Raw genomic sequence first — 16,377 nt, 5'->3', positions numbered from 1 at the left:
CTGGACGTACAAACAAGCTTTTTCTTCGAGTGGGGGCACGTACATACAAACAACGGGGCTAACCAACAGCCGATCAAGAGTCCAAACGAGTGCTGACCCACCCACACGGCGGGGTCGGCCCGCCAAATCCATCCAAACCCACCGCACCCCTCTGCAAGATGACTGACTTCAGTCCGGTCCGGTCCGGTCCAGCCCGGCGAGCCAGAGCCACACCGCCTCTCTGCTCTGCTCCATCGTACGCCACGGCACCACCACCACCACCACGCTGTCTCCTTGACCTTTATCCGAGCAAAGGCAGGCGCTGCGCGGCTTTCCCCTCCGCCGCTCCACTCCACTCCACTCCCTGCTCCCCAATCTCGCCCCCGATCCGCCATTGCGCAATGCCGCGCCATCTGCTGCTCCCGCTCCTCCTCGTCGCCGCGGTGGGCGCCTCCGGCGGGGACGCGGGAGGCGAGAGGACGTACATCGTGCGGGTGGACGCCGACGCGAAGCCGTCGGCTTTCCCGACCCACGCGCATTGGTACGAGTCGGTGGTGCTGGCGGCGTCCGGGGGCGGCGGGGGGTGGCCCGAGGGCGGCCCGCTGATCCACACCTACTCGTCGGCGCTCCACGGGTTCTCCGCGCGGATGTCGCCGTCGGCCGCGGCGGCGCTGGCCGGCGCCCGCGGGGTGGCGGCCGTGCTGCCGGAGCGCGTCCGCCGCCTGGACACCACGCGCTCGCCGCGGTTCCTCGGGATGCTCTCCTCCCCGCCCTCGGCCATCCTCGCCGACTCCGACTTCGGCTCCGACCTCGTCATCGCCGTCATCGACACCGGCATCTCGCCCGCGCACCGCAGCTTCCGCGACCGCGGCCTCGGCCCGGTCCCGCCCAGGTGGCGCGGGGCGTGCGCGTCCGGGCCCGGCTTCCCGCCCGGCTCCTGCAACCGCAAGCTCGTCGGGGCGCGCTTCTTCTCCGCGGGCTACGAGGCCACCTCCGGCCGGATGAACGAGACCGCCGAGGTCAGGTCGCCGCTCGACAACGACGGCCACGGCACCCACACGGCCTCCATCGCCGCGGGCCGCTACGTGTTCCCGGCGTCCACCCTCGGCTACGCCCGCGGCGTCGCCTCCGGGATGGCGCCCAAGGCGCGCCTCGCCGCGTACAAGGTGTGCTGGGCGGGCGGCTGCTTCGACTCCGACATCCTCGCGGCCTTCGACGCCGCCGTCGCTGACGGCGTCGACGTTGTTTCTCTCAGTGTCGGCGGTGCCGTGGTGCCGTACTATCTCGACGCCATCGCGATTGGGGCGTTCGGCGCGACAGAGGCTGGCATCGTTGTGTCTGCTTCGGCCGGCAATGGCGGCCCAGGTGGGCTCTCGGTGACCAATGTGGCGCCCTGGATGACCACCGTAGGCGCCGGGTCCATGGACCGCGCCTTCCCGGCCAACGTGCGCCTCGGCAACGGCCAAGTGCTCGACGGGGTGAGCGTGTACGGCGGGCCGGTGCTCCAGTCCGGCAAAATGTACGAGCTGGTGTACGCGGGGGCAACCAGTTACTCTGCGTCGACGTGCCTCGACGGGTCGCTGGACCAGGCGGCCGTGCGCGGGAAGATCGTGGTGTGCGACCGCGGCGTGAACTCGCGCGCCGCCAAGGGCGACGTGGTTCACCGCGCGGGCGCCGCCGGGATGGTGCTCGCCAACGGGGCGTTCGACGGGGAGGGCCTGGTGGCCGACTGCCACGTCCTGCCAGCCACCGCCGTCGGTGCAGCCGCGGGTGAGAAGCTCCGTAAGTACATCGCGTCGTCCACCCCGCAGAAGCCGGCCACGGGCACCATCCTGTTCGAAGGCACCCACCTCGGCGTGCACCCAGCGCCGGTGGTGGCGGCGTTCTCGGCGCGCGGCCCGAACCCCCAATCTCCAGAGACACTCAAGCCGGACCTGATAGCCCCCGGCCTGAACATCCTCGCCGCGTGGCCCAGCGGCGTCGGCCCGGCAGGCATCCCCTCGGACGGCCGGCGCACGGAGTTCAACATCCTCTCCGGCACGTCCATGGCCTGCCCGCACGTCTCCGGCCTGGCGGCGCTGCTGAAGGCGGCGCACCCGACGTGGAGCCCCGCGGCCATCAAGTCGGCGCTCATGACCACGGCCTACACCAGGGACAACAGTAACGGCACGATGCTCGACGAGTCCACCGGCAAGGTGGCGGACGTGTTCGACTTCGGCGCGGGGCACGTGGACCCGATGCGCGCCATGGACCCGGGCCTCGTCTACGACATCGCGCCGGCGGACTACGTCAGCTTCCTCTGCAACCTCAACTACACGGGGCAGAACATCCGGGCGATCACGCGGCGGCAGGCCGACTGCCGGGGCGCGCGCCGCGCCGGGCACGCCGGCAACCTCAACTACCCGTCCCTCTCCGTCACGTTCGTGGCGGACGGCGCGAGGGCGAAGATGAGGACCCACTTCATCCGGACGGTGACCAACGTGGGCGGCGGCAGGTCGGCCTACCGCGCGACCGTGAGGTCGCCGGAGGGGTGCAATGTCACGGTGCGGCCCGACCGGCTGGCGTTCCGGCGCGACGGGCAGAAGCTGAGCTTCACGGTGCACGTGGAGGCCGCGGCGCGGGCGAGGATGGAGCCCGGCAGCTCCCTGGTGAGGAGCGGGGCGCTGACGTGGGGCGACGGCAGGCACGCCGTGGTGAGCCCGATCGTGGTGACACTGCAAGCGCCAGTGCAGTAGGCATGCAATGCAAGCTCGCCATGAGAAGCTTGATGGATGGATGGAGCCAAGTTGACACGATCTCCGGCATGTAGAGACTACGTAATCTACTTACTACTACTAGTGGCTATGATTTGGATCAAGAGCTTGTTCTTAGGGAAGATTGGACAGAGTTGCGTGCCATCTCGTCTTATACAACAGTATTACTAACAGCTACTAGTATAGTATAGTATACTATAACATCGTATAAATACATGGGTAATTAACCTGCACCCTACAATTAACATATGGACACACTAACAATCGCTACGAAATTACAGTACAGATGTTTCATCTTTCTTTTGCCGGATTAACTTGAGAGGATCTGTAGCTCTCGAGGCCACCGTACGCCCGGAGCCAAGGCTGGGTGTCAACTACGTACTACGGAGTGTTCCATCCACGGTGACGCCCTCCTATGCCTTGGCGTTCCAGAGCTGGCTGAGCTCCCCTCGCTGCGCGCCCAGCCCAACGATGGTTCCTGCAAGACCAATTTCAGACCACAAGATCAACCCATATGAGCTCGAGATTCTGCATGTTGGCGCCATGGCCGGACTGGGCTGGTTGGCAATGGTACCTAGCGTACAGGGGACGAGGTAGAGCAGGGCCGGCTGGCCGCTCTTCATCAGGTACAGGCCAACATACGTGAATGACAGGCCTACATCGTCAATTTTGGGGTAGTTATATCAGTTAGCAACAGCTTCCTAATGTTGATGGCACTAGGTTGTTGTCACGAGGTTCAGGAAATTGGGCATACCAAACGCGTAGCCGATCATGACGTAGGGGAAATAACCGTTGGCCACACCCTTGCCGTGTGCTCTGTCATATCTGCATCATGCAGCCCAGCAGCAGCCGGTAATTATGTTGTGTTGTGTCCAACAGAGGAAGGAAGGTGGGGATTCAGGCCCCGTGCTTCTTACCTGAAGCTGAAGGCGACGAGGAGCCCAGGGAAGAGGATGTCCCCGAAGCCGATCATGTCGTAGCCGTTCCACACGTCGAACTCCTTGGGCATCTTCAGGACCATCGGCAGGCTCGGCCCGTCGTCCGTGCCCTTGGCAACCTACATCACATGTCGCACACGCGTCGTAAGCACTTACTGATCGCGTTGTGGTCGGAATCGGATCACTGCAGGGGTTATGCAGGGGTTTTGTCCAGTTTGCTACTGTGAGAGAAAACCTACCGTGATCATGACGCTCTTCTTGAATATCAAGGGCGAGATGAACACCCAGAATATGTCGTAGAGAAACGCGCTGATCAGAAGCGCCGACGCAACCTAAAAATGTGCAAGATCACTCCAATTGCTTAGCCAGAGTAGCTACAATGAATGTCCATGGCGATGGCGATGGTGGTCTTCTTACTTTTATGTTCGGCATTTGCACTATCTGCAATACGAGGATCATCATGCCGATGCCCTAGGAAAAAAAAAAGAATCAAGCATCAAGTAAAACACATGGAAATCAAATGAAAGCAAACGCTGGAATTTGACAAATTTTCTTTGACGACGTACCATGAGGTTCTGACCAACCCAGGCGAACGGCGAGCTCTGGTGCGTCGCCCACATGATGACGATGAACAGCGCTATCGGCAGCACGACGAGCGTCACCGCCGTCACGTTCCCGACCGCCGGGAGCTTTATTTTCGTGTCGCCGCACTTCTTGCATGCTCTGCCCACCCACATCAAATTAAGACGCCAGACGATGTCCCTCAGAAAAAATATAGAAGATGGAAGATAATGATCCAAGAATTCAGATGAATTTGAGATCTATACCTGACAATGAGTGTCGACGCAAGGAAGTGCAAGCCCTGAATGTGAAATGCACAGGGGCAGGCCGTCAGAAAAGAGATGAAACAAGCCACAATGGATCGACCATGTGATTACCTGGAGACCGCCGAGGCAGAAGAGGCCGACCATCAACCACGCGGACCAGATGGAGTTGAAGAAGAAGAGGAAGAGCAGGACGCAGGAGGACACGATGACGAACACGAACGCCGTCTCGGCCTGCAGCTCCACGATCTCAGGCTCCTCGGTGTTGGGAGCCTCCTGGTCTCCTTCGCCGTCCCCCGAAGGAGCCTTCTTCTCCTGCACACACGCGGTCGGTCGGTCCAGCCGTTTCATCCATATGAATGATGATACTGCCGCCATGCATGAAATCTGTTGAAACGAAACGATCTTTTTGTTTTAATTTCTTACCTCCTCGCCGACGACGACGGCGGTCCAGACGGCGGCGCAGGCGGTGGTGCTGACGGCCATTAGCCAGAGGAAAGGGATGGCGCCGTCGAAGGCCGCCTTGTTGGGCGAGTAGAGCTGCATCTCCACTGCAAATCAACCAAGCTGAGCCCGCACATAATCGGTCGCCGCAAATCACATGTACTAGTATACGAGTAGTAGTATATATGGCGACAAACTGATTTACGATTCAGGTGTGCTCACCCTTCTTCGCGCCGTCCATGGCCTCGAAGATCTTGAGCCCATTGGACCGCGACACGATCACGACCGGGATCTTGAAGTCGAGCGCCGTGTCGTTCTTGCTGCACACCATCTTCCCCACATCTGCCAGCCAGCCCAAAGAGCTCTGCTCGTCAGCTCCGCTCGCACGCACTGATAATGTAATGGATAATGATCGAAGCAGATGGCTGACCATCGATGTCGTTGGCCATGATCAGCGCCTTGGCGCCGCTGGACGCGGCCGCGTTCGCCTTCTCGAGGTACGTGCACTCGCCGCGCTCCGTCACGGCGATGTTGCCAGCCAGCTGCAGCGAAGGAAATGCAGCTCAGAACAGATGTGCGTGCGTGTGTGCTGTGCGCGCGCGCGCTGGCGGGGAGAGTGGTTTAATTGCCTGCGGGGACTTCTGGCAGCCGGTCTTGGAGCTGGGAATCACGGCGGGGAGCCTCTCGGCGGCGGACGCCGTGTCCGGCACCATCCCGCCGAACCTCGCCGTCATCCCGATCAGGGCGCTCATCTGCTCGCTGTCCACCCAGTACACCACTTTCACCTGCGCGTAAATGTGATTAGTGAACTCGCCGGGATGGATGATTGATAGTACAACCGATCGATCGGCGGGCACCTTCTGGAAGGGGTTGTTGCAGCGGGGGAGCTTGGGCGATTTGTCCTCCTCGAACTCGGTGTTGAAGCCAGCCGCGCCCGGCGCCAGGAGGAGGACGGGGAGGAGGAGGAGGAGAGCGACGGCGCCGCCGCGGCGAGGGGAGGCGACAGCCATGGCTGGGTTGACCGGCGCGCGTAGGACCGGAGACGCCGTCGCACGCACGTACGTCGTTCGACCCTGGCGATAGCGAGCCTGCGCGGGCGCGTCGTCTGTGTGCGCGGGTGGGCGGGCATGCATGCGCCGGAGCAATGCTAGACATACGTAGGTGTAGTATTATTGCATGCGCCGTGCCTTGCGCTCGCCGTGTGCTATTTCCAGGGGGCACGCATGCATGCCAATTGCCAAGCTACTTGCTCTGGTACCGGCCGGGGGTGGCTGCCGTTGGTCCGAGCCCGATGTTCCCGCGTTAATTTTGTATATATTGGCGTGTTGCTTACTTTGCTCTAGTGTCAACATTTTCGGATTTCCTAAACATCTTTTTTGCATCGGTCGATTCCTCACACGTGTGCCGCCCGAGTTGGGGGTGATGCAGCCGGCGACGGTGTTCCACCGGCGAGGCCGATCCAATTCATGACCGTGTCAGGCACAATGTCATCAATGGAGAAGCGGTGTTATGTTTAACTGGTTCGGGTGGAGGGTGCGGGGCTGCAGTCACCCGAATATTTGGGGTAGGAAGGTTTAGAGGAATGGCCAGGGATGCAACGGCATGATGGAGGTGGCGGCTCAGGCAGAGCAGAGCTGATGGGCGGTTGGGTTGATCCATACATTCAAAATTATTGAATATCATGTTCGGGAAATATGATATTGAACATCATACTACATCTAGTAGTACAAGTATAGGCCAATGATATTTTGAGATAATTAGGAGATTACGTGAGATTTTTTTTTTTTGCAAATGTATCCTCAATGCAAATGAGTTCATAATCCTTTTACTACACTAGATTCTTGTTCTCTTCTGATGAAGATTCTGAGAGCAATCCCTTATCAAAATATTTGTGTGGTTGTATTTTGTAATTTTTCAAATTTATCCCATTGAACTTATTAGCCATTTTCAATAAACTGTGATGTGGTTCGACTATATGTTTGTAGGTTTGGTCATCATAGGCACAATGTTTGTATGTCCACCCATTTGACAAACTTGAGAGTTCCTTTGTGATCATTTTTGTGAAAATGATCTATTCCCTATTAATAGGTAATCCTGTCTTTGGTTGTCATTTCACATCCACTTTACTTTAAATTTTTCATGGTTCTATTTTGTGACCACCGACTTGCTTAATATTCTCAATACTAGCAGGAATTTCAAATAATGGTATAGTACTTGTAGGGTGAATCTAATGATTTTGAGCAATTCTATGTTTTTGTTCCATGGAAATGGTAGTCCGTCATAAGAGGATGTAAAGTACTAAGGGATTTTCAACCAGATCTACAAAAAAAATGATCACAAAATCTCAACTTGAAGTTGATTTTACAAGTAACAGAATTATAAGCTGCGATAGACTTGATATCTTAAAAAATTAATCGGTGATCATTCCTGATGTGCTCACGGCAGCATGTTTCTATTAAGGGAAATACTGGAGGATAAATAAGTATCCATCCATTATATTGTCTTGGAGAGGAGGCCGAGGCCGTGATCGTTGTGTGTCCCGTTGGAGGCCAGGGTCGCGACGAGCACAGAGGCGGCCAGACCACGACGGGCTAGGGCGCTCTCACCGCCAAAGACACTCTCGTCTCCGGTTCTTCCTCTGCTTCTATTCTTTGTGTTCTTCTTTGTTGGCATGAGGCCGATTCCACTCCTCTCGTGGCCTAACCGCTCTCGGCAGAGAAAAGTGCCGATAACGTGTTGAAGTACAAGTGATTGACAAGTGAATCGTTATCTTTATTGACGACGAAAGGCTATATATACAATCTGAGGGGGCGAGTCTGACGGACGCGACCCTTACAAAGGATGGCAACCAATGACGGTTGTTAGACTTAAGTCGGTTGCTATTAAGCAGGAACTATCCCTTAACTATTCTAATTAATTTATTCCTAACAAATACAATGCCAATACCATGGCTAGCACACACTCCACATGTACAATGATTGAGCTTTGGACCAATCATATCTTAACACCTATCCCAGGTTCTGCAAATCCAGACTAGCCTTGAAGCGACTGCCAGTCTCATGTCACGTCGCCAGCGTCCTCCCTGAACTGCACTCCAAAGCTTCAAGCCTCAAGGTGGCAATTTGAGCCAAACCCTTCCAGACTCGTGTGTATAAGCCACCCCCCAAGATGGGGGCTGCATAATCCATCTCCATCAGAACACAAAGCTAGCTCTCATCTTTGGCGCTCATCTTTCCAGCACTTCTCCGCTCCCTTTTCCGCTCCGTCTGCGCTTGAACCGTGCACTGCTTTTGCAGATCCTGGAGCCTCTCAAGGAGTTCTTGGAACGAAGGGTGGCGTTGCGGGTCACTGCTCACAGAAAGGATAATCATGCAATGGGATCGGGGAATGGTTGTTCGGTACCAGCGTGCAGAATGGTAGTATGTACCTGTCCCAACAACTCTGGATCATCGATGCCCACTGAGGATCCGTGTCCGTTGGAATTTCAAGTCTGTCATCCATGAAACCCACGGCTCCGACAACCTGCAACATACAGGCCGCAAAGCTTGTGCTGTTACGTTGAAAATAAGAAGCAGAAAATAAACTAAGTTTTCCTGCAACGACCGCGATTTCGCTTCTTGGCAAACATTTACCATTCACCAGTAAGCAAGCATCTTCCAAGATTTTTGTTGGCTCTAAGACACCACAAAAAGTGAAAAACCAATATGCATAGTAAAAACGTACTTGCATTGTATTGCGAGTATCCCAGGGAATCTTCTGAGTAACAAGCTCCCATAGGACCACTCCGTAGCTGAATACATCAGACCTATACTCCATAAAAAGGAAGAAATGAGTAATCATCCTTAAGTAACAAGGATATATATTGTTCAAGAATCTCCATGCTGAGCTTACTTTTCATTTGAAGGTTCACTCCGCAGCACCTCCGGAGCCATCCACTGCGGCTGGATGTGGAAACCAGGTTATCAGGTACTAGGTTAAAGTTTATGATAAACTTGTCAGTCTGGAGAATCCATGTCAAAAGGTTAAGTTTGCTTGTACTTACTGTTCCCTTTCCAGTTTTTGTTGTCAGAAATGTTTCGAGTTTCAGACGTGAAAGACCAAAGTCCGCAACCTAATAGAATCAAGTGAGATGAGACAATATAAAGCATGGAGGACAAAGCTTCATACTTACCTTTACATTCCAATTCTTATCAACCAGCAGGTTTGGCGATTTCAAATCACGGTGCACAATAGTGGGGATGGAAGTGTGAAGATAGTTCATGCCCCTTGCCTGCAACAATATTAATTCTTCTTCTAAGAATCCACATGGAAAAATGTGTGATCGACAAAGAAAATACCAAGTAGCTTCTATCTCGATGGGTTAAGAGGATTAAGGTTACAATATTGCACATCATAATCACATGAATCACTATTGACTTTTGGTGATATAATCTTCAGTTATGATCATAGTAACATAATGTGTGATATAGAACAAGATACCATGTTTGGTAGCAGGTAAAATATATCACCAATTTTCTGTTTCATTCTTCAGTTATGGCTTAGCTTAAATGCAGTTCAACTTTGCTTTTAGGCAGTTGTAAAAAATATTTCCGTATCTATTCAACACATCTCTTGAGATCTTCAAGTGAAGAATGTTTATCTAGTTCTTGTGCTACAACATGTTCATTTCTCAAAAGTTCCATGTACATTTGGCTGGATATTTCTTGATTCCTTAACCAGCTGTTAAGAGAAATGCACTCACAATGTCTATAGCCATGTTAACTCTCCGTCTTGGATCCAGCTTGCCAATGTTATTTTGGAGCAACTGAAACAAACTCCCGCTGCGTATGGGGCTCAGAAGAGTTATACAGAGCAAGTAAAACAAAATGACCTCTTGTGAGATTCTAGAGTCTACACAATTACAGAAGAATGCCAAATATTATATTTTCAATATCATGAATGGTTTAAACCCCATGGAAAATAAAACCAACTCCGCCTAGTACAAAATCAATGCATGGGAGTATGTCAGAAGTGGCTTTAGTATAAAACGAATAGAACCGGGGTATTAGCACTACCAACTTTTTCAACAAGTGGGGAGTATAAAACACGGGTGGTTGCTTACAGAACTATGTGTACCAATAAGAAACACATGCAGAAAGATATACAGCATACCGTGGGAGAAATTCAGTAACAATACAGAGTGGTTGCTGCGACACGACTGCACCCATGAAAAGTATTATATTGGGATGTCGTAGTTTCTTCATCAATGATACCTACACATTTGAAGGATACAAATATAGTCATGGCCACAAACTATGGAAAAGGGATCACATGATTTTGAAAAGTTATCAATGTGGTGCTAATTGACCCACAAAAAGACCAACAGAAGTGAAGGTTTGTCAACACCATATTTTTTCTTCATATTTATCCACATAGATACATTAACATAGAATAGCGAAAATTGTAACAGTAGGTTCTGTGAACATCACGGAGTGTCGGAGACCAGTCGTAATCTTGCACTTAGTTTCTGTGATGGAGTATATGTCTCAATAATACAGTAGATATAATGTAGTTTCATTGCTATTGTACCCTAATTCATGAGCAATTTAAGGTCAACAGAAATTGTATGTACATATAGATGTCCACCTCTTGTCTGAAGGTAGTTAACAATTCTTCTGAATATTCCTGCTTGGAGAATACTTTAGCTGCCACGTCCTACAGGAATATGGATAGATACTGAGAATCTGTTGTTAAGATGTGAACTCCATTAATATTCATGGAATAGAAATGATATATCGGCTTACCGAGCCATGCCACAAAGCATGATACACTGTTCCGCAACAACCTATATGCATCGAACATGAAAATAGCACAGATGAGTACCAGATTGCATACAGCAGTCTAAGAATAGGGATATCACTGATAATTCTGTGAGATTATCTATATGGATTTTCAGGAGTAAAGAAGTACATGCATATCACTTGCAACTTAGAATCTTGCAATAGACACTCGCGCCACTAGGACTACTGTAAAATCATGAAATTAACTGAACTGTATGACTATTGAAGATTAAAAGAAACATATTTGAACTATGCCAACGGTAAGAGGAGAATACATAAGTTTTTATTAAGAAGCATGAAGAGCGAGGAATTTAACTGACAAAGAACCAATTTGGAGTATGCCTATGAGCTATTAAGATGCATGCATAGTGTGAATTACTGACAAAGAACAAACCGCTTAAATAGTTACGATTACAAGCTACGGCTATGCCTACTACTAATGTTTTTGAAGTACATGCTAACCAAGAGATCTGAGTCCCTATAGATGGAGTAATTGCAAAGGGAAAAGTAACTACCTTGACCTACTTGTTCTCCAATTACTAGGTCTTCCCAGAAAATCTCATCATCGAAGTAGTCTGCTTCATAATCTACTCTGTCAATACCGCTGCTATTAGTACTGCCAGTGCTGCACATGCTACTCGCTCTGTCCTTGTTGAAATCCCACCAGGAACCTGAGACCTCATATTTGCTAGCCCAAGTGTATTCGCTGTCTTGGCAGCCTGGAATTATGATAGGCTCTAGAACTGGAACTCTCTGATGAGTCTGGTCATTCTCTGGCTTATCATGCAACTGTGTTGAGTTCACGTTATTATTCCCAGAACCCCCATCAATTTCATGGCCTTTCCAAGGCCATGATATGCCCATCTTGGCCAACAATGCCTCAGCCTTTGAATTTAAAATCTTGTGAAACCCTACTTTTCCTTCTCCTGAATCATCACTAATTGTTTTGCAAGACTTGCCAGGGGATTTCTCTTCGGCCACAAAGGCACGATGCATTACATCCCCACTAGGGTTATTTTGTTTACTTGATACCAGCTCGTCCTGGAGATCAAGTTCAGAATACTGGCCCTCAGAGCCACTACCATACTGTTTATCGCTATTCTGGTCTGTCCGTATCCGAGAACGAACTCTACTTGTAACACTGGTAACCTGTGTTGTTATTCCAACATCAAGAAAAGAATACACTAAGAAATAAATGAAGAATAAGTACCAGAAAAAGTTCCATTGAAATTGAACAGCGTGGTCGTTTCTTCTGTTGTTCAGCAACTGAACTTACCAAATTTACTATCTTGGAGGTAGTAGAAGATTGAAGAGGTTGCTGGGAGTGAAGAGAACCTTTGTTTAGTGAACCACTTTTAGGCTGGTTGTTAGCATGGAACTGGGGCTTTGCTGTACTTGGATAGGATTCCGCTGAGCCTGAGGGACTACATATCTCCTCTAATGTCCGTAAATCATGCGAGATACCAATAAGGCCCACCAAGCTACCATCGTCACCGTATAAAAGGGTGTTCTGGCCAAGGATAAAAAACCTGTCTCCTGACTTGTTCTTAACAGGAAACTTGCCTCTCCAGCACTTCCCTGTAAATATAGTCTGGATGACGATTTTTGCTGCATCGTAGTCAGTAGGATGAACAATTAATTCAACGGCACCCCGACCAACTGCTTCTGATGCAGAATAGCCAAACAAATGCTCAGCATACCGGTTCCTAGATTACAGAACAAGAAGGAAGAATTTGGTAAAACATGCATTCATAGAATCGAGCAGAGTCAACTGCGAGTAGGAATGCGGATCTATACCAATTACATGCATCAAGATGTGCTATGTATTTTAATAAAGAAAAGTGAAATGCTCTTCGCAGTAGGTAAAACTTTTTTTTGCGAAAGAGTAGGTAAACTGTGAGTTCTATCACTTTGAGCAGCAGTTTTTGCAGAAGTTTTCACTTTGCCCCAGGTCGACTACAATAAGATGCAATTATCCCATTAGTTTACTGTATGTACTTCCAAAGTCACGTGTCAATGCAACAAAACACCGTAGCCAGGATTGCATCCAAGTAAGCAAAAGCCGAACTTCCATCTATGCATAGCGCTCGGGCCAAATAGAAAGAAAAAAAAACTATGAATAGCACTAGTTCAGCATTTCGTCAAGCACCTAGTGAACAATGAGTGTGCACGACCGAAACAACACAGGCAAGGGACCTCACCAGTACAGGAACTTGCCGTCGGGGCCAATGATGTGCACGGCCTGCGCCAGCGACTGCAGTACCCACTTCCAGTGGCAGTGCCTGCTGGCCAACCCGCCGCCGCTGCGGGCGACGACGCGTCGCGGCTGCGGCTGCGGCGGCAGCGCGCGGAAAGCGCGGCGCCCGGCGTCGGCGTCGCGGCGGCCCGTCGTGAGCTTGCCTATCTCCCGCTTGAGCTCGGCCTGCCCCTCCTCCAGCACCCGTATCTTCTCCAGCAGCGCGTCCGCGTCCATCGCCTCGCCGGCGACGATCAATGCCACCGTTGGGTAGAATGGCAATGGCAATGGCCCGCCCTTTTCACCGGCGATGCCGCGATTAAATAACGGAGAAGATGTGGCTCCTGAGGCTGTATCACGTGGGAGGATGGGGTCGTGACTCTACTCAACCTACGTGAGCAGCAGTCTGAAGGCACCGCACGCAGCTCGTCGTCGCCACTTCTCTCATAAAGAAGAAACTTCCTCTCTCGTAAATCCCACCCAAAAAGCACAGTTTTGGCAGATTTGCGTGAGCGACCTGGGCGTGCAAGAGGCTGCGTGATTGAATAAGTCGACCGAAAGATCTAAACACAAGCCAGCGGTTTTGCCCATGCCGGACCCGGACACAATCAGTGGGCGAGATGGAAGAGGTGCACTGCAGCTCTGCTGCACTCCTCGCTGTTCCAGTTCCGCTTGGCTGCCTCCACTTCGTCTTGGGGAAGCCCAAACCGAAACTCTTCTCCTCTCCTCTTCTGGTCGAAGTTTTCCTCCCATTCCCGGCCACGCTTTGTCCTCCTCCTCCTCTCTCTCTAGCCCTCCTTAAAATTAGCTGCCATCTCTTTTTAAAACGCTGGTTGCGACGTAGACGTTCGCACGTAGACGCTCGTACCACCACACGCACAACGGACAACACCTACTACTGAAGACTACGAACGTAGACACTCGTGCCAACACACGCACGTTACTGAATGCCTCTCTATCAACGGAAGTATGGTCTTCCACTGAAACAATCAATCCTACACGAAAACACACTCAAATCAACATAATACATTTTGCTGGCCGCTGCATTATAAAACTTTTACATATGGAAAATAGATCGATTTATCGAGTGAGGCTATTTGGCTCCCGAGCTCATCTGCTCGCGTCATAAACAGTAAATTCAAACAAAATACTAGAAAAATAAAAATAAAAACCTGATTTTTTTTTTGCATGGAAGATGCTTCGGCACGTGAGGTCCGCTCCATATTTCAGCTCACTTGGACATCTGAATAGCTCTCAGCAAAAAAGATAAATTTAGAGTCTGTGAAAAAGTTTACTGTTTAAATTTGTTTTTTTATAAGAGCTACTCAGATGTCCAAATGAGCTATAATTTAAAGCGGACCTCATGCACCAAAGCATCTTCCATGCAAAAAAAAAGAATCCGGATTTTTTTGAATTTACTGTTCACCAGGTGCAGATGAGCCGGGGCTCAGAAATGGATATCCGTGATTTATTGAGATAATCGCATCACAGACATCATGTGAACTGTTAACTCGTCCCATGGATGTGGTTCCGCAACAAAAAGGACAAGTCCTAGAAGTTTCTGGACGACTTTCCGCCCTGCTCGGAGTCCGAGTTTGGGGAACGAGTAGGGGAAAGGTCCAGTTATTGCCCTACCCGTCTTTGTCTTGGATCCATGCTAGGCCGAACTCGTCGCCGAGCTCAGGCATCAGAGCACATGGCCGGACCTTAATTTGAACAAGATGACTGAAGACGATGACGGCGGGGTTGGCGATGACTGGTGGATGGACGGTGAACTCGCCAACGGGTAAGCACATAGCGCCAGCTCAGAGCCCCCGGTTTAACGAGTTCGGGACAACTTTCTGCTCTACTTGAAGCCACTCGGTTCGGAGATGAAAGACGGAGACTGACCTCACCGCCGAGCGTAGTGTGACGATCCGACACGGCTTTCTCGATGACAAGCACGTACGAAAAAGAATCAATGGATCACGATATGAGCACCTCAACACATAACCACTACAAATTTGACTCTAATATGTTCAAAACTCTGCCATGCTAGAAAATTCGGAAATCACGTTTTAAACCCCACCACACCATTTCTTTTTTTATCCTTTATCTTACTCGCTGAATATTTTCCATGACACTAAAAACCATCCTAGAAAATGCATTTTTCTAGTGAAGGCCAAAAGTGTCATCTAAAATCTGGCCGGAACGTCATTAAAGTTGCTGAGGGGGCACCCTGGGAGGAAATCAGCTAGCGACGGTTTCCGTCATAGAAAATGATCTTAGGTGATTTTTTTGTCACGAGGATCCGTCACAAACAATTGCAAGTTTTGTAAGTAATCTGACGGTTACCATTATAATGTGGTGTACCGCTTCGGTTAGTTAGGTGAGCTACTGGGTTGGGTTGCGTTGCGTGCTCGTTAGCATTAGTTAGGCTAGGGCTAGTTGGGTTGGGCTGTAGGATAGGGCTAGAATAGGTTTTATGTTTTCTTTTGTTTTTTCCTTTCTTTTGATTTTCCATTTTGAATTTAAATTTGATTCCGTGCTGCTTCAGGGAAAACTTTGATCCTTGGCTCGAGCGGTGACGGCGCTCCGGTGTCGTATCCTTTCTGAAGGCGTCGCCTTGAAGTCTATGGATCGTCGTATGCGGCTTCATCTCTTTGTAGATAGGGGTGATGTTGCTGCACTCAGCTCCTGTGTATCCTACCTTGGGTGTGTGTGTTGTGGTGGCATGTGTTTGTATCAGGCTGTTGGTGATCATTGCTTTATAAATAAAGTGGGGCGGAAGCCTTTTTGGGTAAATCTTTTGGGGAGATCCACATATGTCCATTTAATATTCAGGGCTTAAGAAAATTGTATTCCAACCGAAATATAAAATAGCAATATTTCCATCCTAATTTTGGCATATTCTATTTATTCCCTAAAATGATTTAGGGTTCAATTAATTCCCCAAATTTAATTTAGAGTTTCAAATGATGTTTGCGTTTTAGGGAAATACTTTTCCAAGCCAAAGCATTTAAAGAATGTCACACATATTTTGTAGCTCAGATTTGGCTTTATGAGTAGTCCCTAAAATAATTTTAGGGTAATAAAATAATTAAACAATATTTTAAGCCACAATACAACCAAATCAATCAATTCCTGGTCAAAGCTAGGTATGAACAAGCAACCACATGCAAAATGCAAAAAATAATAGTTAACTCTAATTTAATAACTCACAGTCCAAATTGGGAAATTTTGGGATGTCACACCCTAAGTACAATTGGCACATATCTTTTTCCATACGGGTTCTTATGCCAAGCTAATTCAATTGTACCCATTTTGGGATCAATTTTGGTTTGTTAAATTTGAATCCACTGAAATTGGGACATAAAACTTATTCAAGCATATCTCCCCAGGGGC

At 50.1% G+C, this 16,377-nt stretch overlaps 3 protein-coding genes across 3 annotated transcripts in view; 1 reads left to right on the top strand and 2 right to left on the bottom strand.

The window, feature by feature from the left end:
- Positions 1-380: 380 nt before the first annotated feature.
- Positions 381-2,874, top strand: LOC119270048 (subtilisin-like protease SBT1.5). Its single transcript, XM_037552005.1, has one exon. It carries the CDS (start codon positions 381-383, stop codon positions 2,712-2,714), a length of 2,334 nt encoding a protein of 777 aa, XP_037407902.1. The 3' UTR covers positions 2,715-2,874.
- A 144-nt stretch (positions 2,875-3,018) lies between these two features.
- On the bottom strand, positions 3,019-5,948 carry LOC119272800 (signal peptide peptidase-like 3). The gene is made up of 14 exons (XM_037554186.1): positions 5,796-5,948; positions 5,568-5,723; positions 5,369-5,480; positions 5,161-5,280; positions 4,921-5,045; positions 4,609-4,806; positions 4,498-4,532; positions 4,237-4,393; positions 4,088-4,141; positions 3,910-4,002; positions 3,650-3,789; positions 3,487-3,557; positions 3,307-3,387; positions 3,019-3,210 (listed from the first exon to the last, which is right to left on the bottom strand). The coding sequence occupies exons 1-14, from the start codon at positions 5,946-5,948 to the stop codon at positions 3,146-3,148; spliced, it is 1,560 nt and encodes a 519-aa protein (XP_037410083.1). The 3' UTR covers positions 3,019-3,145.
- Positions 5,949-7,689: 1,741 nt separating this feature from the next.
- The window catches only part of LOC119270046 (dual specificity protein kinase splA-like), a 46,565-nt gene continuing 37,877 nt past the window's right edge, over positions 7,690-16,377 (bottom strand). Inside the window, exons 6-13 of the mRNA XM_037552001.1 lie at positions 10,090-10,190; positions 9,680-9,758; positions 9,110-9,208; positions 8,981-9,049; positions 8,830-8,879; positions 8,662-8,743; positions 8,366-8,460; positions 7,690-8,286 (exon numbers count right to left, since the gene is read on the bottom strand). Coding sequence (XP_037407898.1) covers positions 8,145-8,286; positions 8,366-8,460; positions 8,662-8,743; positions 8,830-8,879; positions 8,981-9,049; positions 9,110-9,208; positions 9,680-9,758; positions 10,090-10,190 — 717 coding nt within the window. The 3' untranslated portion in view covers positions 7,690-8,144. The remainder of the gene's footprint in view (positions 8,287-8,365; positions 8,461-8,661; positions 8,744-8,829; positions 8,880-8,980; positions 9,050-9,109; positions 9,209-9,679; positions 9,759-10,089; positions 10,191-16,377) is intronic.

Source organism: Triticum dicoccoides, chromosome 3A (genome assembly GCF_002162155.2).
Source record: "Triticum dicoccoides isolate Atlit2015 ecotype Zavitan chromosome 3A, WEW_v2.0, whole genome shotgun sequence".
NCBI lineage: Eukaryota > Viridiplantae > Streptophyta > Magnoliopsida > Poales > Poaceae > Triticum > Triticum dicoccoides.
This window is presented reverse-complemented; position numbering and strand designations above follow the sequence as displayed.

Bases quoted from the DNA above. Each gene is read 5' to 3' on its own strand.
- LOC119272800 (XM_037554186.1), bottom strand. From the start codon at position 5,948: ATGGCTGTCGCCTCCCCTCGCCGCGGCGGCGCCGTCGCTCTCCTCCTC. The intron at 5,724-5,795 runs GTGCCCGCCGAT...ATTTACGCGCAG, and splicing joins GCAACAACCCCTTCCAGAAG to GTGAAAGTGGTGTACTGGGT. The intron at 5,481-5,567 runs GCAATTAAACCA...CCTTCGCTGCAG, and splicing joins GCTGCCAGAAGTCCCCGCAG to CTGGCTGGCAACATCGCCGT.
- LOC119270048 (XM_037552005.1), top strand. From the start codon at position 381: ATGCCGCGCCATCTGCTGCTCCCGCTCCTCCTCGTCGCCGCGGTGGGC.